The 13,284-nt window shown below is 50.5% G+C and overlaps 1 protein-coding gene across 9 annotated transcripts in view; it reads left to right on the top strand.

Moving 5' to 3' along the window:
- Positions 1-463: 463 nt before the first annotated feature.
- Positions 464-13,284, top strand: part of LPP (LIM domain containing preferred translocation partner in lipoma) — a 669,728-nt gene continuing 656,907 nt past the window's right edge. For 2 of the 9 annotated variants that reach the window (XM_027061202.2, XM_053221073.1), the window contains exon 1: positions 466-601. Coding sequence is in view for 1 of the 9 variants with exons in the window: in XM_053221081.1 (XP_053077056.1) it covers positions 3,323-3,367 (45 nt within the window). In the remaining 8 variants the exon portion in view is untranslated. Of the gene's footprint in view, positions 602-659; positions 802-1,694; positions 3,368-4,090; positions 4,238-13,284 lie in introns of those variants that run through there. The other 7 variants (XM_053221071.1, XM_053221074.1, XM_053221077.1 and 4 more) reach the window with 6 other exon arrangements.

Raw genomic sequence — 13,284 nt, 5'->3', positions numbered from 1 at the left:
GGATTCCTTGGCAGGGTCGCTTCTGCTCAGGCTCAGCGCCTTGTGTTGGCGCTTCCATTGTAGACACGGGTCCCCCCGTGTCTTCAGCAGCCCCTCCACTCAGCCGCTTCCTCCTTCTACGTCTGCTTCCTCTTCCTCCAGTGTAGGCAAAGCCTCCACACCTCCCTCTTTTCCTTCCTCCTTTGCAAGCTCCCCGCATCCCCGCGTCTCCTCCTCTTCCTCCCAGGAAGTAACATGCCCTCCGTGCGCCCACCTTCTGGCCTAGCCGCGGCCCCAGCGGGCGCCCCCTCCCCCGCCTGGCGAGCGCTGCGCGGCGGCCCGCGGGCACACGCTTTCCCATACCTTACATGGACAAATGCGTGCAGGCAAAGTCAGGAATTCAGGCCCCTGACGTCAGCCTCCAGCTCTCAGGGCACCGCACGGGAGCCCGAGGGGAGGGGGTGGGGACGGTGGGGAGGAAGGAGGGGGAAAGGCACCAACCAGCAGCAGCTCCAGCCCTGCCGAAGTTTCACTTTTTGTCTGTGGGTCCGCTCCCGGCCCCCGCGCGAGCTTTCCCGGGATAAGTAGCATTAGCAAGGAGGGGAGAGCCGGGCGCTGCAAGGTAAGGGCTGGCTGCACCGCCCGGGCGCTGGGCGCGGTGCGCGGTGCGCGGTGCGCGGTGCGGGGCGCGGGGCCGGGCCTGTCCGGGGCCGGGGACAATGGGAGGGGGAGTGCCCGGGCACCTCCTCCTTCGCCTTTGCCTCCGCCTCCAGCCGCTGCCGCCGCTGCCGCCGCCGCTGCCCCGGCCGCCTCCTCCCCGAGGTATTGTTGCAAATCCTCCTTCCTTCCCCCCACCCTCTGCTCGCGGGCGCCTCGGGAACCCCCGGCCCTCCCCGGGCGCGAGCGCCTCCCGGGAGGCAGGCGCGCGGGGCGCAGGGCGCGGAGCGCGCGCCCAGCCCGGGCCGCAGGGCCCGCGGTGCGGAAGTGCCCGCCGCGGCGCAATCACGGGGTGCACGCATGGGGGAGGGGGACCCCGAGTTTTCGGGAAGCGTCGACCTGGGACTGGGCGGGGTTGGAGCCCTTCCCTGAGCGCCCCCTGCCCGGGCTTTTCTGGGCGTCTAGGGGGCGGGGCCACACCCAGCCGCTTGGAGCTTTCGCGGAATCTCAGTTGTCACGGTGGAAAGGGCCTAGGAACCCAGTCATTCTAGTCCCCCCATTTTACAGTCGGCGCATTTGAGGCCCGGAGACAAGGAGGGCCTCCCTGGAGTCACTCACTAGAGGCCGAGCCATAATCGACATAGATGGTTCCCTACTCCTGGTTCCTTTTCTGCAAGCATTTCTCTAGCACTCACTGTGTGCCAAGCGCTGTGTTGGCTGGGTGTGTGGGGTCGGAGAGGCTGATGGGGCCGAGGCCCTGCCCTCAGGGAGCGCTCATTCACCCGAGGTGCCCAACCAGACCCAGGATAAAGTGCGGAGTGCCTGGAGAAAGGCTTGAATAAAGTTTGATTTCTCTCTTTGGAGGGGCCGCGCTCGGTCAAGGCTTTGAAGCATAGGGTGTTTTCTGAAGCCAGCCAGAGACAGGAAGGCCATTTGCACGGGATGGGGGTGGGGTGGGGAGGGATGAAGACCCAAGAAGACTAAATAAATTGTGGAGAGAGGAGATGAAGCTGTAAATGTGGCTCTGTTGGGGGCGCGGGGTGCATGGAGCCGGGGGGGGGGGGGGGGTGGGACATGAGAAGAGATAAGCACTGGAATTGTGCTTGAGTCGTCTACAGAGCAACGCCTCTGGGACTTGTGCTCCAGGAACTGAAAGGTCTCTCTGACTTCCCTTCTCTTCCCTTCCCAGGGATCCGCTGCCTTCCTGCCTCCAACACAAAATGCAAAAATTTAGGGTCCTCTCTGAGCTACTTTCCTAGTACCAGACTCACTTAACTTTGTTTCCAGTACCCTTCTCTAAATTGTTTGCCTCCCGAAGAAACTCCTTCTCACTAAGGTGTTAGTGACTTAATTAACGGCTTACCATTCCCAGCAAATTGCATTTTAGGGAAGACTTTAAGTGGAAGGGGGAAAGTAGCTGAATGCCCTCACCCCCACCCCCATTCCTCACCCTCCCACTCTCTTACAGGCAGGAAAACCAACACAGAGGCCCAGAGGAGGCGGGTGCTAGTTCTGGAGCCTACATTGAATAATGGTGGATGCTGGGGGGCCAGAACCCCAAACGGGGTTTTCTCCACTCCGCAACCAACCAGCCTTCCTTCTTCCAGGTGCCTGCCAGCACCAGGAGTCAATTACAGGGAAGAGCCTGATCTTGCATTGAATCTTTGGGAGGCAGTCCCCCAGCCACAACACGGGGACTTTTATAGTCTGGAATGTAGACTCTAGATGAGAGATAAGTAGTTGGGGTTAGCTGTCTGAGTGGTTGAGGGCCTGGGCCCTTTGGGTCAGGCATTCTCCCAGGCAGTAGGTGGGCCTAGAGTTGGCTTGGGGAATAGGCCTAGGGAGCTGAGTTGCTGGGCTGGTTACTATGCTGGGAATGAGGAGGACCCTTTTTAGGGTGACCTATTCTTGTGGAGAAGTCACAGTTCTAGGATGGCAGACAGTTCCAGGTAGTGGTTGGTGGAGAGGAGACTTCATTATGAAGCGAGTTGGGATCTGACTTGAAGTCCTCTTTTGAGGGTTTTGATCAGGCTGGGACATGATTGAGAAGGGAAGGAACGGGCGTGGGGCAGCGTCTTGCCCCCCAGTTCCAGCCAGGGAGGCAATAATTTGGTCTAAGAGTGTTCTCAGTGGGTGTTCGTTCATTTACTGTGAGTGCCTATTACGGGCCATTGGCAAATACGAGAAATTTGTAGCAGGTTTCCATGTTTTACTGAGACAAATAAATTTTATTTCATCAACTCTAAAACACACTTTACATTTTAATGTCACTGAAATCGGGTTCTCTTTTAATCACAGATGTGTCATAGCTGAGCAGTTTTTCATTCTAAGTTGACAATGGTACATCTTACAGTTGATGGTTTAGATTTGATACAATTTGCTCATTACACCCTTTATGAATGTACAGGGCTCTGCACTTTATTAAACAGTTTCCCATTAGACATTCCATTTGGATATCAAAAAAATCTTTGGAGAATTGGGCCTGGCGACATCTTTCGTCTGCATGTGAACCTTTGCCCAAGGTCACATGGCTAATTAGAGACATGCTCAAAATTACAGCCCTGAACTTTGACTCCTGGTGTGTTAATATGTGACTTTACTTCGCTGTGACCCTGGTGCCGATTAATTGGGAAGGGGGGAGAGTCAGACTGGATGTGATTTTGGAACTGTGGCTCAGGATGCTGCCATGATGATGGGTCTTTGGCCAAGACGGAAGATGCCTGGTGACAGGGTAAAAGCAAGGGATGGAGCACACAGCTATTTTTACACAGAAAGGAGAAGCACAGTGCGTGAAGCACAGAATTTCTGGAGCCAGCCTCCACAGTGAACCAGGAACGGGTTGGCGCTGGGAGTACAAAGATGAGGCCACACAGTGCCTGCCGTTGAGGAGCACGTGTGTGTGTGTGTGTGTGTGTGTGTGTGTGTGTGTGTGTGTGGAGGGGGGGTTGCTGTTACAGGGGGTATGTTCTGGCTACTCTGCACTGAGGAGGGTTGACTTCAGGGAAGCAACCACAGAAGGAGTAGTGTCTGAGGAGAATCTTTAGGGCTAAGCAGGAGTTGTGCCCTGGGGAAGAAGCTCTGGGCAGAGACAGGGCTGTGAGGCCTTTTGCAGTCCTAGGGAAAGTTTATGCCTCAGGCTGTGTTTTGAATGACCAGCGTGAAGGGGGGCTGTGGGAAATGGAGATGTGATTTCGAATTTAATTTGCTACGTAGATTTAAATTTATCTTGCAGGCTAAAGGGGCATTACTTGCTTCTCTGGAAATTGACTTGAGAACGAGCCTGGGCAGGGGTTCCGGAACCCTCCTTGTCACTGGGATTAGGTATCTGGGAGGTAATGCAGGAAGCACGGTGACACATTGAGTAACTGAGAGTGAACCTGAGACTTTGACCCTGGTCAGTAATAGGGAGTCTTAGCTCAGGGTGCGCCTCGGTGGGTGGGTGGGCGTGCACTGGTGGGGACTTTTCCTGGAATGTGGCGTTGGAAGGCTGCGCCTTGCTGGAAGAAACCCAGGCGAAGAAGGAAGGGTGAGGCTGTGCTGCAGGTGGGAAGCAGCTCTCTGGGTGGAAATCCGTGGGCTCGAAGGTGTGTGTGCAGCAGAGGTGAGGCGAGGAAGGAGGGAACGGACGTGTGTTGTGGGAGTCCGGTCCACTCTCCCTGGATGCGTGGTGGGAATGGGCTGGTGCATTCCCGTGCGGGTCACAGAAATGAGAAAGAACACTGATGTGGTGTTCGCCTCTCCTCACTCTCTGGGAATAGGGTGGGTGGCAGGAGAGTTAATGGGATTCGTGCTTGTCAGCAGGGAAAGCGCAGGATTGAGGCTAGAAAACATGGGTCTGCTTAGCATTCTTAACAATAATAGTAATAATAATATAATGATAATTTTGACGGTTTTCTGAGTGCTTCTCATCTGCTTACGTAATTCTCCTACTGGTTGGTGAAGGGAAGCTTTATGATTATCCGTCTCATTGTGCAGATGAGAAAATGAGTTTTTGGCCAAGTAAGGTCACGCAACTGCTAGTCCATGGCTAAGTGTCTAACCTTCGCCTGAGCTGTAGCTTCTTCACGCTTCTCTCAGGTGTCCACAGAATGAAAATCAGTGGTGTTTTCCAGTGTTTTTCCTTGGCATTGAATTCAGTGCACATTCACGGGGCCCGGTGGGATCACAGTTGAAGGGCTATGTGGGTGACCAGGCTTCTCAATGCCACATTGGTGCTGCCGGGCCCCTTCTCTCGTAAGATACTACCGTTCCCACTACCCTTTGGGTGTCTTTTCTCCCCAAACCCACCTGGCCGGAGACAGTAGAGCCTCTCCAGCAAACCATCCCCCATCATTGTTCCCTCCTCAGCCCTCTGTCGCGATAAGGATTTGCTGTATTCCTGGAGAGAGGCGGTTGGGGAGATGGCAAGGTTGGGAAGGGAGGGAGGGTTTTGATTCCTGTTAGTGCCCTGGATCTGTGGCTCCTTCAACAAGGCTGGGTGTCCCCGGGAGTTGAGTGGAATAGCTCCTGTTGGATCCTGCCCTTCCTTGGGTCATGCAGACCCCTTCCTGAAAGATGGCTTTCTGGCTCAGGACTCTGAGAGATCAGCTTCAGTTCTTCCTGTGGCCCACCTGCCTCGGGTTTGTCGTTTGCATTTCGATGACTCACAGATAAAGGTATCTTCAGGTAGAAAAGACAGAACCTAGAAATGGCACTCAACAAAGTCAGCAAGACCTTGGCTGGGCTGCCTGGGTGGCTCAGGCGGTTGGGTGTCCGACTTCAGCTCAGGTCATGATCTCACAGTTTGTAAGTTGAAGCCCCGCATCGGGCTCTGTGCCGACAGCTCAGAGCCTGGAGCCTGCTTCAGATTCTGTGTCTCCCTCTCTTTCTGCCCCTCCCCTGCTCACACTCTGTCTCTCTCTCAAAAATAAATGAACATTAAAAAATTAAAAAAAAAAAAGACTTTGGCCGTCTTATCTCCAAATCCGTCTGGTCTCCGGTGCTTTGAAGATGTTCAGTCCTGTTTGTTAAATGAATGAACGACATTTACTGACACGATATAGGCACTGGTCACCACCTGGCTTTATATGCTTGCTAGTCTTTGTTTCCCCTCCACTGTAAAAGAAGCTTCACGAGGATTGCAAGGATGCCTGCTTTGTTGATGGCCATATTCCCAGGCCCAGAAGAGTGCCTGGCACATGGCAGATGCTTTGGAAATACTGGTTAGATGAAGAAAGGGATTGACTTGGTTCGCTGCAACCACACGAGAGCAGTGATGGGGGAGAGGGACTTTTACGGACCCAGAAGCTTGGGTCCGTGGAGTCCCAGGATTGGATTGAGAACCAGCTATGCTACGGCTGCCACAGTCCCACTGCCAGGGTGAAGACCACGGTCTGGGAATGGAGAGGGGAGTCTCTCAATGCGCCATCCTGAGGGTGAGTGCAATTGTAGCTGTTCTCTTGCTTTCCCTCCCACAGCCAGGTGGTTGCATTGTTCTGGAACATTCTTCTGTTTTCTCAGTCTGTGCCTTTGCCTGACCGTTGTCTCTGCCTGTTGTAAACCCATGGCCCTTTAAGTTCAAGGCCAAACCCCGCCTTGTGCCATGATGCCATTCCCTGACTCTTTGTCCCCTTCTCCCCCACCTATATGTGTGATCACATACACCCCAATCTTTTGTATTCAGTGCAGCTCAGGTGAGTGATTAACATATGCCCCGCGGAAATGCTGGATACTGGCTGACAAAGACAACCGAGGCTGTGTCCCTATGGATCTTTATTCCAGTATAGGAGAGAGACTAAAATAGAGCATGGTGAGGCCCTACTAGAAGGATGAACAAAGGGCTGATGGGAGCACTAGGAAGGGAGTGACCCACCACCTGGAAGAATAGGCACATGCTCAGAGAAGAAGACATCGGGTTGGGTTTTGAAGAGTGAGTAGGAGTTCCTATGGTGGACAGGGATGGAAGAGTTTTCTATACAGAGAGACCTCGATGTGCAGTCCTGAGGCTTTAAAAGTGTTTGGTAAATGGAAAGGTGTGTTTGGAGATCGCCATGAATGATGGGGCTGGCCCGGGAGGGTTAGACGGGAAAGGGCTGGCAGGAGGAACAAGGATGACGGCAGTTGTGGGGAGCGGGAGGGCTTTTGTTACGTCTTGAGCAAAGAAGGCTGTTGGTGGATCTGTATTTCAGAGAGCTCTAGTGGCAGAGTGGCCCAGAGGCAGGGAGCCCCTTTAGGAGGCTGCTGATGTGTTCCAGGGTGGGTGATAGCAGGCCTGTACCAGCCCAGCAGAGAAGAAGGGGAAGAACGGATTCCAGGAGCTGTTTGCTGTCAGAATCATAACAGGTAGCTTAGTGCCTCCTCTTGTCCTAATTATTTGCCAGCTTATCAGCCTTGGCTGGAAAAAAAACTTTCATGTGAGCCAGGCTTGGAGGCAGTAGAAGCTGCGAGCTGGCAACCAGTTCCTGCCTTAGAAGTGTGGGCTGGGCCTCGGAGGCCAGAGCAACCCGATCCCTCGTTGCCCAGGTGAGGAAACCGAGGCCCTGGGAAAGGAACACAGGGCTCGGTCACATCCTTGTCAGGTGAGCCTGAGTCGGACATCGGCCCATACTCCCAGGCCAGACCTCTTTCAAAGGTGGTTTTGATTCTTTTTCTGCTGAGCCTGGCCTGACACATGCCTTCTCTGCTCCCCACTGTCCACCCCCCCCCCCACCCCCCACAACTCTGCTTTAGAAAATTCCAGAGGGGGTACAGCTTGGAGATCACTGTTACTGGGCTTGAACCTTATGCTTTACACTGTGAAACAAACTGATCACGATGGCTGTTTGAGAGTGTGTGTGTTGGGGATTGATTTCTTTTACTGCCATGTATGCCCTTCCCTTTTTTGCAAGAACCAAGGTTCTGACTCCATGGTAACTTCAAGTTTCCTTGCTTGTGACAACCCTCAGCCCCAACCCCACCCATCCCCTTTCATTTTTACGTATTTTTGCTTGCATAAAGGTTTTCACGCTGCTGGTATGAGATCCATTACAGGGTAGATCCTCCTACCCATCGCAGAGAACCCGGGGTCTTCCTAGCACTTTTTATGTGGAGGATGCATTTTACTATCATTTTTATTACTTAAGCTCCCGATTGCAATCTAAGGGATGGGTCAGCAGGATTAGTCTTGTCTTGCAGAGTGTGGGCAAGAATTCAGGCGTGGAGAGCCTTCCCATGGGGTGCTCGGCTTTACATGGCAGAATAAGAATCCCACCTCCCAAGCTCCTGTCCTGCTCCTTAACTGTTGGGAAGTGTGAGAAATTGACAGGAACATCCTTAGCAGGCCTTATGCATAGGCAGGAAACTATCAGTATTACTTCACCGTGTAGTAATTAATTAGCATTCGCTGCCTGTGTCTGACTTTGGAAGTCAACTGACAATCAGGTTGGAAACCCCAAACTCTGAGGGTCTGGGCTTTGCCATGCTATCATTTTCACAGTACCATCACCAAAGGATTTTGGTGTATGGAAAGCATACACCTCTGTTTGAGCCACCCACTAGCCCTGTGATCTTTTTTTTTTTTTTACAGTTTTATTTATTTATTTATTTATTTATTTATTTATTTATTTATTTATTTATTTAAGACACAGAGGGGGATAGTGGGGCAGGGACAGAGAGAGAGGGAGAAGGAATCCCAAGCAGGCTCCGTGCCGTGAGTGCAGAGCTTGATGCGGGACTCCAGATCATGAACGAGGAGATTGTGCCCTGAGTCCAAACCAAGAGTTGGGTGCTCAACCCACTGAGCCACCCAGGCGCCCCTAGCCCTGTGATCTTAAGTAAGTTCTGGAACACCTCTGAGCCTCAGTTACCTTCAAACAGAGATCTTACATCACAGTGCATTTGTGAGAACCGGAGGAGCTCCCTTCCCAGTGCTTACTGTATTGCAGTGTGGCCATGTAGCGTGCCCATGTGGCAATTTCTGGTGCCCAGCATGGTGTGTAGCAGACGGTGGTGGTACTTTACCCTACTGGCGGTGGAGATCATGGGATTTAGACCCAGACAGTGCCAAGTTCCAATCGTAGGTGAACTGCTTAACGGAGACTGCTCCCTGGGGTGGTCACAGGCGTGAGTTGGCAGGTCCCTCATTTTTTGACTTCTTAGTGACGAGGGCATCGCTGTTGAGAACAGCGCGCCCTGCAGAGTGAACCATGTGCCACGGACATCCATGACACTTCCGTGCTGTCAGAATGGCTTTTGACCAGTGAATGGCTGTGCGGTGTCCCTTCTTCCATTGCAACCATCCCACTCTTCACGGGATTTGTGCCTTTCAGCCAAGCGGGGTTTGCTTCTATTGCATTAATTGCTTGGGTCACAGCCTCACATCAAAGCCCCCTGTGGTTACAATGGAAAACTGGTATGGAGGGGTGGGGCCACTCCTCCCTCTGGAGCTTGTGTGGAAACCTTTCATGGGGCAGGTCAGCAAGAGGATCAGGACAGGGTGGGGTTATTTCACTGACCTTCAAGAATTGTGTGTTGGCCTTGTTCCACCGCCCAGCATGGGCCCTTTTCCTGCCATCGCCACTGTGAGCATTCCTCAGTCGCTCAGGCCATTCTCCAGCAGATCAGCTGCCCCGTTGAAAGACTCGGGGAGGTGGAGGTGACCCCCTTAGGAGAAGATGGCTGTGGACATATGGTGAATGTTTTGGCATCTTTAGAAGACCACTTTGTGGATATGAAGGGATCCCCATCCTTAACTCTAGCCTCAGTTTTCTGGTGGAGAAATGTAGCTGTAGCAACAGTATTTAGCTGACAGGCAGAGGGACTGTCCTCCTTGGGCTGTCCTGGCTTCTGTCTGGGTCCTAGCATAGAACTGACAGTGACCCCTTTTCACTCCCAAAGGTGTTCTGATTGGGAGGATAGATTGTCTGGTTGCTGCACCTGTAGATGAGTGTGGAGGGAGCTAAGGCAAGGAGTGAGCATGAGACTAGGTCTATCGTGTTGCCTTAGCAAACACCCACCGTTTTTGCTAGAGGAGACGCTACGTGCTCGAGCAATGTTGGTTCCATGAACTACTTCTGTAAGGTGAAGTTTGGGGATGCCTGAAGGTGACGTCACGATTGCAGGCACACAGGGTTTATCAGGGTTGATACAAACACGTTAATGCTTGTCAGAGGGTAGGAAGGGGCCGCCACAAGATCAATTACCGTAGAGGACTGATGTGTGTGCGCACTGGCATGTGTGGGACTTTGGTGGAAGGGCTGGGTCTTAGGTTAGACGTTGAAGGACGTGAAAGCTTTGTCCAAGATGCAACAGGGCAGCTAAAATGGCTCTGGCTAGTAAATCTGAAGCAACAAGATGGATCCTTTGTCCCCATGTATCCTCTAGCTGGGTTTTTGAATCATTTATTTTCCATTCATTGGCCCATCTTGATAATGATCTCTGACTATAACCGTGGAAGCCCCAGTGCGGTACTAAATTCTGTGCCAAGAAGTCACTAGAGTAACCCGTGCGTATTCTTCCGAATGAATTTCCACAGAAGATGGTTCTTGTGAAGTTCCTGGGAAGCAAATCAAAACTTAGTTGGTGCCTGGAGCCAACAAGTCATTTGCAAGAGCTGCAGCAGGGAGTTGCCACCAACAGGGCAGGGTGTGTGTGCCCTGACTCGTGGGAAAGTCAAACTGCAGTGACCTGGAGGGTGAGTGGCACCTTTTCTTAGAATGAGGTGAAAGGCAGGTCAGCTTTTCAGATGTCTGGTCATTTCCAGTCTGGAAACTTCTTGGCCACAGACGAGCAGCAGCTTCGCTTGGAGACTATTAGGGTTCCACTGATGATAGTGGAACAGGACCCTAAAGATACATTTATTTGCCCGTCGATCTGATGCACTGGTGTCCTTGCTCACTCATCGTGCCAGATGTACCTGTGAATGAATGAGTGACATTCTCATCTGGGTTTTGGGGATGCAAACTGTGTACAAGAATACCTGGTGGCTCTAATTGGGTGGTGACTAACTCGAGGGACCTGGGGGAAACTTCACAGATGAAGAGACCATCATTTAAATAGGCTTTGAAGGATGAGTGGGAATTTGGTAGGCAGGAGGAACACAGGGTAAGTTAAGCAGGGGAAAGTTAAGCAGGGTAAGTTAAGCAGGGGAAACACAGTTAAGCAGTGGAAATAACATGGCAGAGACAGAGACGTGAGAAAGTGTACCACACCTTGGAGAAGTGGAGTCATGGGGGATAGACTGCATAGTACAGAGGCCATGGAAATGAGGGTGAAAAGCTAGGGTGGGGCTAAGATTGAGAAAGGGCTTGATTGCTGAGGAGTTGAGTCTGCACTATGGAAGGAGCATCACGTAGGGTGAACTGTGCTTCAGGAAAAAAGTGGTATGCTGGATGGGGAGGGAGGGTACTCGAGATGGCAACATGGGCTGCAATAGCCCAGGCAGAAGACAAAGGGAAGCTGAATTAGGGCTGATGCCATGGACGTGGTGGATGTTTCACAGGTAAAATAGAGGTCACCCCATCTTCTTGTTTAAATAAAAGGAAACTCAGACCCTGAGCAGATGATACATGCAAAGTCCCCAGCCCTGGTTGCAGCATAACCTCCAGGTCATCCCATCCAATGCCCAGTGTCTGTAGAAGGGTGACAGAGTGCATGGCTGTTGAGATAGCTCTTTGTCAAGGGGAAGATCTCTATCCCTTTTTATCTTTTAAGAATTCCATGAAATCTCTTGATTCTGAATGGAATTGGTTCTTCCTAGGGTTATTAAATCTCTAATCACTGGAGATGTTCAAGCAGGGGCTGATTGGAATGTTAGCAAAAACGCAGGTATCGATGGAAGACTTGATATAGAAATGTCTTTGAGGCCTGCCTAATCTGACTTTTTCCCTTCCTTCCTTCCTTCCTTCCTTCCTTCCTTCCTTCGAAAAGATATTTATAACAATCTTACCTGGAGGTCCTCTGTCCATTTGGCTTCTCAGGATCCTCTTACCTAAACTGGATAAATGGCAGAAGAAGTTAAAAATGGATGATCAAACACTAAGAGTGGTGGGCTATTTTTCACACAGAGTGTTGAGGGAGTGACCATTTTGGTGCCAATAAGTTAATACACACTCAAGTGAGCTCTTTGTGGCCTAGACTGGCCTGCATGATCCTGATCAAAATGGAATATGGTTGTGCCTTTCTACTAGTTGTCATTTTTGTAGTGCTTTGCAGTTAATCATGTGTTTTCCTATGAATTACAGATAAACCCCCTCAACAGTGCTGTGAGTAGTTATTACTGTCCAGGTTTTACTGATCAGGAACGTGAGGTGAGAGATTACATGACCTTCCTAGGGCCCACGCTAGTCGGATGGTGAGCCAGGACTTCGACTTGAGTTTTCTGTTAGCACAATTTTGGATTCCTCCTGTTCCCAGCCTGTGCCGATCCCTGGGACAAGCTGTAGCTTTGTTTATATTCGTATCCATTGTGGATCCTGATGTGTGGCAAGAATTTAATAAGTGTTTGTCAAATGACCATGTGAACAAATTAATTGTATAAACAAATAAATGAGAACTTGAGTTGTAAGAATATGTTTACTAGTGAAAAAACCAAATTCATCTCACATAAACCATTAATCTGTTATCAAAAGACAAAAAAAACTCTTTTAGAATGTATTTACTCAACTACATTAAACACACACACACACACACACACACACCCCAAAAAACCTCCCACCAAAACTTTTTGTACCTCAAAACCACTCTCTTATTTCTTATGAGACCATAACCCTCATCTTAACCCCGCTCCCAAAGCGCGTGTCTACTTTTTTCTATGTGTACAAAATTTCCACTTAATATTATTACGGAAGTCTTACTTTTTTTTTTGGCCTGGAATTTATATATATCTTTTACATAATAAAACTTTGTTGAAATCAATAAATCCTGCTTTAAACATTACCTATGTGGACAGTAGGATAGTTTTCAATTTGAAAAAAAAGTTAAATGCAATTCAATATGTTAACAAATGCAGTGTAAACATTAGTGGGCAAATACCTCTTACTTCCTTCTTTAATTTTTTTTTTTAAAGTTTATTTTTGAGAGAGAGAGAGAGACAGTGTGAGTGGCAGAGGGGCAGAGAGGGAGGGAGACATGGAATCCGAAGCAGGCTCCAGGCTCTGAGCTGTCAGCACAGAGCCGGATGTGGGGTTTGAACCCACAAACTGAGAGGTTATGACCTGAGCAGAAGTTGGATGCTTAACCGCCTGAGCCACCCAGGCACCCTGCTTTTACTTCTTTCTACCGTATTATTTAATAAAGACAACTATTTTCTGTGGCACTTGCACTTATCCCTTACAGTGGTTGCTATTCTGTCCCTTGCATTATGTGTTTATGTGAATATATTTCTTATCTCCTTCTGGATGCAGTAGAAAAGGCAAGGACGGTTGGAGACAGGTTCAAATCACGGTGCTGCCATTCGTTAGCGATTGTGACCTTGTATTGGTTCGTTAGCCTCTTCTTTGAAAGGGAATAATAGTGCCTTCCACGTAATGTGGCTGTGAAAGGAATTCTGTGGTCAGTGGATTAAAGCACCAACGCCTGCCATGTGCTGCTGGAGAATGTTCTCTCTGTCCTCTTTCTCCCTGACAACCCACCAGATGATAAGACAACCGTGATCTTTTCCCTGCATTTCCCTGTAGAGCATGACCCATAGCA

The sequence above is a fragment of the Acinonyx jubatus genome, chromosome C2 (genome assembly GCF_027475565.1).
Source record: "Acinonyx jubatus isolate Ajub_Pintada_27869175 chromosome C2, VMU_Ajub_asm_v1.0, whole genome shotgun sequence".
In the NCBI taxonomy this organism is placed as follows: domain Eukaryota; kingdom Metazoa; phylum Chordata; class Mammalia; order Carnivora; family Felidae; genus Acinonyx; species Acinonyx jubatus.
This window is presented reverse-complemented; position numbering and strand designations above follow the sequence as displayed.